Source organism: Aethalodelphis obliquidens, unplaced genomic scaffold (genome assembly GCF_003676395.1).
Source record: "Aethalodelphis obliquidens isolate GAN/ISIS:26980383/991018 unplaced genomic scaffold, ASM367639v1 scaffold40, whole genome shotgun sequence".
Lineage (NCBI taxonomy): Eukaryota > Metazoa > Chordata > Mammalia > Artiodactyla > Delphinidae > Aethalodelphis > Aethalodelphis obliquidens.
The window spans coordinates 17,940,113-17,953,192 of record NW_020837984.1 but is presented as its reverse complement, the minus strand read 5'-3'; the positions used below and the strand labels follow the sequence as shown (position 1 = coordinate 17,953,192).

Below are 13,080 nucleotides of genomic sequence, written 5' to 3'. Positions count from 1 at the left end.
ATATATACACACACACACACACACACACACACACACATATATATACAATGGAATATTATTTAACCATAAAAAAGAATGAAATCTTGCCATTTGCAACAACATGGATGGACCTAGAGGGTATTACGGTAAATGAAATAAATCAGACAAAGAGAGACAGATACTGTATGATTTCACTTACATGTGGAGTCTAAAAACAAAACAAATGGATAAACATAACAAAACAGAAGTATTCTCATAGATACAGAGAACAAACAGGTGATTGCCAGAGGGGAGGGGGATGGGAGGGAAGAGTGAAATAGGTGAAAAAGACTAAGATAAACAAAAAAAAAATGAGTCATGAGGATGAAATGTACAACATGGGGGAATATAGTCAATACTAGTGTAAAAACTTTGTATCATGACAGATGGTAACTAGACTTATCTTGGTGATCATTTTATAATGTTAGAAGTATCAAATCACTAAGCTGTGAAGCTGAAACTAACATAGTCAATTATACTTGTACTTCAACTTTTGAAAAGGTAATTTAATATATCCACTTGTACATTTCATTCTGAGGAAAATGAATAGCAAATAGCTTAATAGTCAGAAAAGACAACTTAACTTTTGTTATGTGTTCACAGAAGAATATTTAGAAAAATTACCAGCAGAGTCAAAAAATCTGCTATACAACATTAACTATAAAACCTAGGGCTTCCCTGGTGGCGCAGTGGTTGAGAGTCCGCCTGCCGATGCAGGGGACACGGGTTCGTGCCCTGGTCCGGGAAGATCCCACATGCCGCGGAGCGGCTAGGCCCGTGAGCCGTGGCCGTTTAGCCTGCGCGTCCGGAGCCTGTGCTCCGCAACGGGAGAGGCCACAACAGTGAGAGGCCCGCGTACCGCAAAAATAAAAACCTATAATTAATGCTGTATTCTGCATATAAGAGTTTTAAGAGTGTAGATCCCATGTTATCTTACCATAATAAAAAATTCCGAAGGAAGGAAAGAAGGAAGGAAGGCAGGCAAATCACTGGGGAAAACATGTGCTTTTAAGAAAAAGGGTGCTAGAACAACTACTTATCCATTTTATTATCTGTTAATTTTGTTTTTCACAAGCATATATACAAAACTAAAATCCATCTAATTTATACTTTCAAAAAACTTTTCCAAAATTGGTAAGTCAAATAATTATGTTATATCACTGACAATTTTCTAAGAAACTGTATGAATTACGCCATTAAGTGTACATATCTGATAGCTATATCAATTTTTATGGAATTAATAATAACAGCTGCCAATTATTGAGCAATATCACACACCCTAATAAGCACTTTTATAGGCATTATCTCATGTAAGCCATAGCAAAATCCTGTAAGATAGGTATCATTATACCCCATTATTGTTCGTAATAGCAGACCAAATGCCCCATGCACAAGAGAATGGATAAACTATAATATATTCATACACTGGAATACTTACAGCAATAAAAAGGAATAAATTAAAACTATGTATATCTATCTAGAAGAACCTCAGAAGCCAAAGACTGTGTTAAAATTGCAATTCTCAGAAGAATATATAACATCTTAATATATAACATCTTTATTCCATCTGTTATATAGTTCAAAACCATACTGAGCAGCAAAAAAACCAATACATGTCAGGATAGGAAGTAAGAGTGATATAACTGGGGAAGAGAACACACAGTAATTCAGTGATATTTGGTAACATTCTACTTCTCAAGCTGGATGGCCAATAAACAGGAATTCTTTCTACTTTTTCTTTATACACGCTTCATATATATTCTTTTCTATGCATGAAATAGTTCACTATAGATGGAAAATGAGTACTATTAAAAAGAAAGTCATTTATACATAAGCTATTATAGCTGTGTGTTCTTAAGCAGAGAATATATATCTGAAAATAGCTGGACTGCATCTGCAGCTCAAGATACCACCCTCAAGAATAAATAAAAGTGATAAGAATATATTGATAAAACAAGCAAATCCATTCTTATTTTTCTAAGACAAAAACTTTTAATAGGTTAATTTAGAATTAATCAAAACCTATAGAACCTAATCCTTAAATCTTAACTTTTGAAGACTTAAGACTCCTAACACTTCAGCCAAAGACTATCAGTGACTCAGCTGGAGTCATCAATGCCCTGGTAAAGAGATCCAAATTTCACACCCTTTCTGTCACATTTTCTCTCTTAATTTCTAGATTTCTTTTATACCTTGGGCAAGTCAGTTGTTCTCCCATGACCAAACAACTTTGCTTTGATCTCTTCCACTTTTCTCCTGTCATCTTCATTTATTTCTGAAATGGAGTAGCCACACTCATGAGCCATATTAAACTTCAGATTCCAGGCTGGAGAGAAAAGCATAAAAACATTTAAGATCATACAATGCAAAAGTATCAGTGACTATAAGAGCACAGAAGATCATCAATATATGCAATTTAATGCCCTACCACAGTGCTTACTAAACAGTGTGTACTCTCAATTTTATGACAAACTATTAGAAGTTCTTGAGAGATATAATTTCACTGAAAAGTCAGATTTTTTAAAAAAACATTCTACAGACATTTCTCCAAAGAGACCACTTTAAATATGGTATTCAGCCATTTTATCTTTATCTTCCTTCCAACCAAAAGAGTCCCTCTGTCTCCCCAATTAGCTCCTGCTACAGTCACTGCCACTTCCATGATAGTTAATATTTTAAAAGAATAAATAAAACTTGAAGTTTTTGGAGAATCAAAATATGCATAAGTGATAGAAGGAATGGTGCAGGAAGTTAATCTCAAGAGAAGATTTCCAAGTAGGCCTGAACTGCTTATAAATTGCCTTCCAAATTTATTTGCCATGTTGTCTTAAAGACTTTTTTCTTTTTTTTAATGGAATTCTACAATTAGAGATGAATGAAATTTAACTCTAACCCAAGTTCTAGTGTGAAATACCTTGATTTGGTTTTTTCTGACGTCTATCTAAGATCTGCTTTAAGAATTTTATTAGAAAAGTGGATAGAAAGTATATGTAGTTTGACGATACAGAGTGACTTAGAGAAGCACAAATTGAAGATTTTTACTGCCTCCAAAATAAGGACAGTGCAATGAAAAGATCAGGAAAACTTCCAAGCTTTAGGAGTTTGGAAACCCAAGTTTTATCTCCCCTTTTCTTCAGACATCAGAACTTACTTTTCCTTAAGACCTTAAACTAGTACTATTAATACTGTGACTTCATTATTGGTTAAATGAGTTTATTCTGGGTTGCTGGTAGAAAATGTAATCATCTAACAGTTCTGCAAGAAAATTAATTTAGAGCTCCAACACTTAACTTTAAGCAAATTATTAAACTATAATGTTTATGAGTTTGCCCTGCTTTTATAACAAATTATCTTTTCCTACCTCGTGCCCGTACCCGAGATTCCTCCTCCTCTGCATTTCTGAGTATTTGTTTAGCATGGTTCAATGAGGATTCACATTTCAGAAGGTTTTTCACATGTGCAGCCAGTGAATCTACACTGCTACCACTGCCATCGTCACTCTCTAACACACTCTCTTCCTCTTTGCTATCTGTCATGCTTGTCTTGGGTGAAGAATATGGAAAGAAGTTTAGAAGCACATCAGAAACTGACTCCAAGGAATTACTGTCCCATGAGCAGGAACTTGCATCACTACTTGAATCACTTTTAATGACGGTCATCATAGGAATAACAATCTTATTCTCAATGGTTCTACTATACCCTTCAGGGTCAGATCTCATTACAGATCTGGCTGCTTTATACTGCCTAAGGGTCTCGTCTAATGCCACTCTGGCTTTGCTTTCTGCTTCCTGTAAAGGACTTCTAACTGTAGTTGAACTAATAAACTCCCAATTTTCAATGCCTCTCTGGCATTTCAGATTCGTCTGTGTGCTAATATCCTTCTGTATGCACTTGCTGCTTGGGCTTTCTTCTGTGAATGGCTGTCTCTGAGACAAATCACCATTAGATGCATCAGTTGTGGGGGGTTCTTTGAAGCAAACCACCTTCTTAGATTGTATAAATGAAATATCACTAACATCTCTGAAAGGGACAAGGGGAACAGGAAAATTGCATCGTCTCAGTGCTACATTTTCTGCTTCCATTAAAAGTGACTGAATCTCTTTAAGAGTTTTGGAACTGTTTTCCGTATCCTGGATTTCCTTAGAGCCAACATCTTCAAAACCTGAAGATTCTGGCTTATTTATTACAATTCTACCATCAGCCTGAGAATTTAAAGGCATGTTGTTTGAGATAACACTGGCGTTAGAAGAATCCAAATTATCTATCAGCGTTTGGACATGGTCTGAAACAAGTTTGTGCTTCTCACTATGTGAATAAGTACTAGGGGGAACTGTTGATAACCCAGTAATCTGACCAGCTTGCCCAAGACTACTTGAGAACTTCAGGTTATTTTCAGTTAGATGTCTTTCTGGCAAATCCTGTTGGTAGAAAAGAACTGGTTTCTCTCTATGTGAAAAGGAACTAGGAGGAACTGCTGGTAACACAGTTTTTTGGTCAGCTGGTCCAGGAACTGTTGAAACCTTCAGTGAATCTTCAGTGGGATGTTTGTCTGGCAATTCCTTTGGGTAGAAAATATTAGATTTCTCTCTGTGTGAAGAGGAACTAGAAAGAGGTATTTGTATCCAAGAATTCACATCAGTTGGTTCAGAAACAGGTGAAATCTTCAGAATATCTCCACTTTGATGTCTATCTGGCAACTGCTGTTGAAAGAAAATACTGGGCTTTACTCTCTGAGAATAAGAATTAGGAAAACCTGTCAGTAATGGAGTCTTCTGGTCGTCTGGTCCAATCACAGTTGAAGTCTTAGGCTTTTCTCTATGTGAGTAGGAACTAAGGGGAGCTGACAGTAACTCAGCCTTCTGGTCATCTGGTAAAATCTTGAGTTTCTCTATACGTGAGTAAGAACTAGAAGGCCCTGTTGGTATCTCAGCGTTCTGGTCAGCTGCTCCAGGAAGAGCAAAAACTTTTAAAGTTTCTTCAGTAGTATCTGGCAACTCCTTCTGGTAAGAAAAGATGGGGCTCTCTCTATATGAGTAGGAACTAGAGGGGACTGTTTGTATGCCAATCTTCTGGTCAGCTGGTCCAGGAACAGCTGAAACTTTCAAAGTTTCTTCAGTAATATCTGGCAACTCCTTCTGGTAAGAAAAGATGGGGCTCTCTCTATGTGAATAGGAAGTAGGGGGCACAATTCGCATCCCAGTGGTCTGGTCTGCTTGTCCAGGAAGCTCTAAACGTTTTAAAGCATCTTCATTAGGATCTGGCAACTCTTGCTGGTAAGAAATGATGGGCTTCTCTCCATATGAGGAAGAAGTAGAGATTATTGCTGGTATCCCAATCTTCTGGTCAGCTGGTCCAGGAACCTCTAAAACTTTTAAAGCCAGTTGAGTAAGATCTGGCAACTCTTGCTGGTAAGAAATGATGGGCTTCTCTCTATATGAATAGGAACTAGATGGTACTGCAGGTATCCCAGTCTTCTGGTCAGTTGGTCTGGGAGCAGTTGAAACATTCAGAGCCTCTTCAGTAAGATATCTATCTGGTAAGGCCTGCTGGTAGAAAATAGTGGGCTTCTCTTTATGTAAGTAGGAAGCAGAGGTTACTATAGGTATCCCAGTCTTCTGGTCACCTGTTCCAGTAACACCTGAAACTTTCTGAGCCTCTCCAGTTAGATGACTATCTGGCAACTCCTGTTGGTAGAAAACACTGGATTTCTCTCTATGTGAGTAGGAACCAGAAGGTTCTGATGTCCCAGTCTTCTGATCAGCTAGTCCAGAAATAGCTGAATCTTTCAGAGCCTCTTCAGATAGATGACTGCCGGGCAAGGCTTGTGGGTAGAAAATACTAGGCTTCTCTCTATGTGAGTAGGAACTAGCAGGTACTGAGAGTATCCCAGTCTTCTGGTCACTTGGTCTAGACGCAGGTGAAACTTTCAGAGCCTCTTCACTTAGATTACCATCTGGTAACACCTGCTGGTAGAAAAAATCACCTGGCTTCTCTCCAAATGAGTAGGACCTAGACGACCCTGTTGGTATCTCAGTGTTCTGGTCAGCTGTTCTAGGAAAAGCTGAAACTTTTACAGCCTCTTCAGTTAGAAGACTGTCTGGCAGCTCCTGCCAGTAAAAAATAATGGGCTTCTCCCTCTGCAAGTAGGAACTAGAGGGTACTGTCTGTATCCCAGTGTTCTCGTCAACTAGTCCAGGAATAGCTGAAATTTTCTGAGTCTGATCACTTAGATGACTGTCTGGCAACTCCTGCTGATAGATTACACTGGTCTTCCCTCTATGTGAGTAGAAAGCAGGGGGTGCTATTGGTGTCCCACTCTTCTGGAGAGCTAGTCCTGGAAGAGCTGGAACCTTCTGAGCCTTTTTAGTTAGATGACTATCTGGCAAATCCTGTTGGTAGAAAATACTGGGCTTCTCTCTATGTGAGTAAGAAGTAGAAGTTACTATAGGAATCCCAGTTTTCTGCTCAGGGGTTCCAGGAGCAGGTGAAACTTTCTGAGCTTGTTCAGTTAGATGACTGTCTGGCAACTCTTGCTGGTACAAAATACTGGGCTTTTCTCTATGTGAGTAAGAAGTAGAGGGTACTGTCGATATCCCAGTCTTCTGCTCAGCCAATCCAGGAGCAGCTGAAACTTGCTCAGCCTGTTCAGTTAGACAACTGTCTGGCAACTCTTGTTGGTAGAAAATAAGAGGTTCCTCTCTATGTGAATAGGAAGTAGAGGGTATGGTAGGAATCCCAGTCTTCCGCTCAGCCAATCCAAGAGCAGCTGAAACTTGTTGAACCTCTTGAATTACATGACTGTCTGGCAACTCTTGCTGGTAGAAAATACTGGGCTTCTCTCTATGTGAGTAAGATATAGAGGGTACAGTAGGAAGCCAAGTCTTCTGCTCAGCCAATCCAGGAGCAGCTGAAACTTTCTGAGCCTGTTCAGTTAGATGACTGTCTGGCAATTCTTGCTGACACAAAATACTGAGCTGCTCTCTATGTGAGTAAGAAGTAGAAGTTACTACGGGAATCTCAGTCTTCTGTACAGGGGGTCCAGAAGCAGCTGAAACTTTCAGCGCCTGTTCAGTTAGATGACTTTCTGGCAATGTCTGTTGATAGAAAATACGAGGCTTCTCTCCATGTGTGTAAGAGGTAGAGGATGCAGTAGGCAACCCAGTCTTTTCATCAACTGGTCTAGGAGAAGGTGAAACTTTCAGAGCCTCTTCTGGTAGATGACTGCCTGGCAAGGCCTGTTGGTAGAAAATACCAGGCTCCTCTCCAACTGAGTAGGAACTAGCCGGTACTGTTGGTTTTCCAGTCTTTAGATCAGCTAGTCCAAGAAGAACTGAAACATTCAGACCCTCTTCAGTTTGATGACCGTCTGGCAATGCCTGTGGGTAGAAAATACTGTGCTTCTTTCCAAGTGAGTAGAAACTTGGAGGGACTGTAGATATACTTGTCTTCTGGTCACCAAGTCCAGGAACAGCTGCAACTTTTAGAGCCTCTTCAGTTAGATAACCATCTGGCAAGCCCTGTGGGTAGAAAATATTTGGCTTCCCTCTTTGTGAGTAGGAACTAGAGGGCACTGTTGCTATCTCAGTCTTCTGGTCAGCTAGCCCAGGAACAGCTGAAACTTTTAGAGCCTCTTCAGTTAGACGACTGTCTGCTAATGTCTGTTGGTTGAGAGTATCAGTATGTTGACCAATATTCTTCACTTGAGGAGACCTTCCAGCCAACTGAGAAAAGTCCTCAGGGGACAAGGATAAATGAGATACAGTGTCTGAATCTTCAGGAGTGGTAGTGATGCCTGGTTTCAAGGTGGATTGAGGAATTTCAGCTATGTCTCCTTTGGACGTATCCCCTAAAGAAAAAGAGATTTGTTAATACTGTTGATATTATATACATATTTTGAATTAAAAAGATTCCTTTTATGCTCTAAAAGAAATAAAGCGAGCTTTCCTTCCTTTGGCCTTTATGCTTCCAGAAAGGATTCCTAAAGAAATACTCATCAGAAGAAATAAAGATTTATACATAAAGATATTAATTACAAAGTGATTTATAAGAACAGACTAATGTGGAAATAATTATTCAACAAGAGGGTAATGTTTTTAAATAGCAGTATATATATTTTATGGAATATTATGTGGATCTTAAAATTTAGATTTTAAAGAATTTTCAGTGTGATGGAAAAATCCTATCTAGTATGGGATTTGATTTCCCCCTAAGCTAATAAGTTAGCCTGTTATTGTGTCATGTATGTTTTCAGAAGATGTAAGACTCCTCAATCAGAGACAAAATACTTTACTCCAAGGCATAGCAAAGGATCATCAGCTTATTTTCATGAAATCTCCTTTCCCCTAAGTCATATGAGGGCAAAGCAATATAGCCCAGATGGATGCTATGCATGCAGTGGATTTAACTGACTCTCCTAATAAATACACCCTGAATAAAATATGTATTTTTAATTAAATGAAACTGTAAAGACTCTAAAGGTTACACTAAGGAGTTTGAAATTAATTCTACATGGCATGGGGAGCTGTTGACAGATTTGATCAGAACTGTACTGCAGAAATACAGATTCTCTTGAATCTGGGTGGAAGGGAATGCAAAAGTGTCGTAAGCAGTACTATCTAAAAGAACTTTCTGCAACACTGGAAACGTTCTATATTTGTACTATCTAATACTAAATGAAAGTAGCTCTAAATAGCAGTGAAAAGTAAATGACTGCAATCAAAATTACAAGATTTGACATTCATTTGCTGATTCAAAAAAATGAATGTTTACTATGTGCTAGTCACTGTTCTACATATAGAAAATAGAGCAATAAGCAAACAGACAAAACTTACATTCTAATTCTCCCTCACAGAGCTTACATTCTAATAGGAGGAAGCAGACAATAAACAAATTACTAAAACATACGCTATGTCAGATAGTGATAAGATGATTAATATATACAGCAAGTATTGTCTCTACTTTACATTAAGTTTCAAAGATAATGATATAACAGTGCTTCTCTTTGTAGAGATCTTGTTAACTTGCAGATTCTGACTGAGTGAGTAGGTCTGGGGTGGGATCTGAAATTCTGCATTTCTAACAAGCTCCCTGATAATGCCCAATACTACTGATCCTCAGACTACATTTTGAGTAGCAAAAATATATAATTTTTCTAGAGTTGTATGTTGAGTAAGTGACAAAAACAGGCACTTTAACCTTTTAATCCTAACTCCAAATTCTGAACTCTTTTCACTACAACTAACTGCCATTCTAAATCCACTAATGAGCTTCAAAAAAGTAGCTGAATGTATGATGAAACAGCTTGAATAATGATTGTAAAGTAAAGAAGTAAAGTACCAAGTACTAACTCTTCAAAAAAACTAAACAAGGAACAATGTAACCTGTGTAGTAACTTGAGAAGGAAAATGGGATATAGAAATTTTTGTGAGAAAATAAACAGCTCAGAAAATTAATAAATCAACAAAGACTGACAAACTGAACAACCAACAGCTCAAAGAAGAAATCAAAAAGGAAATAAAAATCACCTGGAGACAAATGAAAATGGAAATACAACATACTAAAACTTACGGGATACAGCAAAAAGTTCAAAGAGGGAAGTTTATAGTGATAAATGCCCACATCAAGAAACAACAAAAATGTAAAATAACCTAACTTTACACCTCAAAGGAAAAGAACTAGAAAGAGACGAACAAAGCCCCAAGTTAGTAAGGAAGGAAATAACAAAGATCGTACTTGAAATAAATGAAATAGAGACTAAAAAGACAATGTAAAAGATCAATGAAACTAAGAGCTGGCTCCTAACACTGCCTTAGCTAGACAGAGAAAGAAAAAGGACTCAAATAAATAAACTGAGAAATGAAAAAGGAGATTTCCAAATAATAGCACAGAAATAACAAGGGTAAGAGACTGCTATGAACAATTTTAGGCCAACAAATTTGACAACCTAGAAGAAATGGATAAATTCCTAGAAAAGTACAATCTACCAAGTCTCAATCATGAAGAAATAGGAAATCTGAACAGCCTAGTAAGGAGATTGAATCAGCACTCAAAGTGACCCAAAAGGGACTTCTCTGGTGGCACAGTGGTTAAGAATCCACCTGGCAATGCAAGGCACACAGGTTCAAGCCCTGGTCCAGGAGGATCCCACATGCCACAGAGCAACTAAGCCCATGCGACACAACTACTGAGCCTGCAAGCCACAAACTACTGAGCCCAGGTGCCACAACTACTGAAGCCTGCATGCCTAGAGCCTGTGCTCCACAACAAGAGAAGCCACCACATTGAGAAGCCCACACACCACAAAGAAGAGTAGCCCCCACTTGCCACAACTAGAGAAAGCCTGTGTGCAGCAACAAAGACCCATCACAGCCAAAAATAAACAAATAAATAAATAAATAAAACGGAGCAATGGGATATTAAAAAAAAAAAAAGTGTCGCAACAAACAAAAGTCCAGGACCAGATAATTTCACTGTTTTATTCTATGAAACATTCAGAGAATTAAAACCAATCCTTATCAAACTTTTCTAAAAAATACAAGAGGAGAGAACACTTCCAAACTCATTTTATGAAGCCAGCATTACCCTGATACCAAAACCAGACAAGGACATTACACAAAAAGAAAATTACAGGCCAGTATACCTGATGAATTCAGATGTAAAAATCCTCAACAAAGTATTAGCAAACCAAATTCAACAATACATGAAAGGGGTGATATGCCATGATCAAGTGGGAATTAATCTAGGGATGCAAGGATGGTTCAACATCCACAAGTCAATCAATGAGATACACTTTGTTAACAACATGAAGAATAAAAATTGTGATCATCTCAATATATGCAATATATTGGGATTGAAACATATACACTGATATGTATAAAATGGATAACTAATAAGAACCTGCTGTATAAAAAAATAAATTCAAAAAAAAAAAGCTTCCTATGAAGGGTAATAGGTCAGGAAGCAGAACTTGTTTCTATCTCTACATCAGTCTTTATCTTCCTGAGTGACTATGTCTGAATTACTTGTATAGCCTTCAGTTTCCTCATTTACCTTACATAGACTTGGAATTTATAACCTCATAACAGTGTATAAATCTCTCAAATTTGAGCGGCTCCCTTGGCCTAACAACTGATTCATTTTTGCCCCATTAAACAAACCAGTGTTTTGGAAAAAAATGACCAAATGCATCCAAGGCCATGTTGGGTAAGTAACTGACCTGGACTCAGAAACCTCGGTTTTTGGTAATCATTCTGTAATCAACTTCCTCTATGGCCTTAGGAATTTTGTTTGGTCTCTGTGAACTTAGATTTTCTCATCTGTAACAGGAAAGTATATGAAAACCAAGACCCCTATCCACTACTCTTATTTTTTTCCTACAACAAACTATATCATTTTATAATGTAGAATTTCCTCAGCTTAAAGTACATTATTTCTAGTGTAAAAAAATAAATGATTTTCCTTAAAAAGAAAAAAAGCATTTGCTAAGATTCACTACTCCCTTATGATAAAAACTATCAACAAAAGGGATACAGAAGGAATGTACCTCAACATAATAAAGGCCATATACAACAAACCCACAGCCAACATCATACTCAGTGACTCAATGGTGAAAAGCTAAAAGCTTTTCCTCTTAAGATCAGGAGCAAGACAAGGATGCCCACTCTCATCACTTTTACTCAACATACTACTGGAAGTCCTAGTTGGAGCAATTAGGCAAGAAATAGAAATAAAAGACATCCAAGTCAGAAAGGAAGAAGTAAAACTGTCTCTCTTTGCAGATAACATGATGCTATATATAGAAAATCCTAACGACTCCAACGAAAAACGATTTCCATAAAGTTGCAGGATACAAAATTGCTATACAAAAAACAGCTGCATTTCTATGCACTAATAATGAATGATCAGAAAAAGAAATTAAGGAAATAATCCCATTTACAACTGCATCAAAAAGAATAAAATACCTAGGAATAAATTTAACCAAGGAGGTGAAAGAGCTATACAATGAAAATTATAAGACACAGTTGAAAGAAATGGAAGAAGACCCAAAGAAATGGAAAGATAGTCTGTACTTATGGACTGGAAGAATTAACATTGTTAAAATGTCCGTATTACCTAAAGTAATCTATAGATTCAATGGAATCTCTATAAAAATACTAATGGCATTTTTCACTGAAATAGAAGAAGCAATGCTAAAACTTATATGAAAGCACAAAAGACCCAAATGCTCAAAGCAATCCTCAGAAAAAGGAACAAAGCTGGAGGTATCACACTCCCTAATTTCAAATTTGACTACAAGTCTACAGTAATCAAAACAGCATGGTATTGGCAGAAAAACAGATATAAAGATCAATGCAACAAAATTGAGAGCCGAGAAATAAACCCACACACATATGAACAATTAATTTATGACAATGGAGCAAAAAACATACCATGGAGAAAAATCAATCTCCTCCATAAATGGTGTTGGGAAACCACCACCGCACGGGAAAAGCACCTGCAAAGGAATGAAACTAGACCACCATCTTACACCATACACAAAAAGTAACTCAACATGGACTAAAGACTTGAATGTAAGACCTAAAACTGTAAAACTCCTCGAGAAAACATACACAGTATACTCTTTGACATTGGACTTAGCAGTATCTTTCCTGATATGTCTCCTCAGGCAATGGAAACAAAAGCAACTACATCAAACTAAAGCTTCTGCACAGCAAAGGAAACCATCAACAAAATGAAAAGATCACCTACTAAATAGGAGAAGCTACTTGCAAATCATATATCCAATACGGGGTTAATATCCAAAATATGTAAAGAATCTATACAACTCAACAACAACAACAAAACAACCTGATTAAAAATGGGCAAAGAACCTGAATAGACGTTTTTCCAAAGAAGACATATAGACAGACACAGGAAAAGATGTTAAACATCATTAGTTATTAGGGAAATACAAATCAAAATCATATGAAACTATCACCTCACACCTGTTAAAATGGCTATTAATAAAAAGACAAGAAATAAAAAGTACTGGCGAGGATGTGGAAAAAAAGGGACTCCTGTGCA

General features: G+C 37.4%; 1 protein-coding gene across 12 annotated transcripts in view; it reads right to left on the bottom strand.

Annotated features, from left to right (window-relative positions):
• The window catches only part of ALMS1 (ALMS1 centrosome and basal body associated protein), a 230,018-nt gene that overhangs the window by 154,274 nt on the left and 62,664 nt on the right, over positions 1-13,080 (bottom strand). For all 12 annotated transcript variants that reach the window (XR_003438292.1, XR_003438291.1, XM_027132039.1 and 9 more), the window contains 2 exons: positions 3,380-7,864; positions 2,211-2,344 (listed from right to left, as the gene is read on the bottom strand). Coding sequence is in view for 10 of the 12 variants with exons in the window: in XM_027132039.1 (XP_026987840.1) it covers positions 2,211-2,344; positions 3,380-7,864 (4,619 nt within the window). In the remaining 2 variants the exon portion in view is untranslated. The remainder of the gene's footprint in view (positions 1-2,210; positions 2,345-3,379; positions 7,865-13,080) is intronic.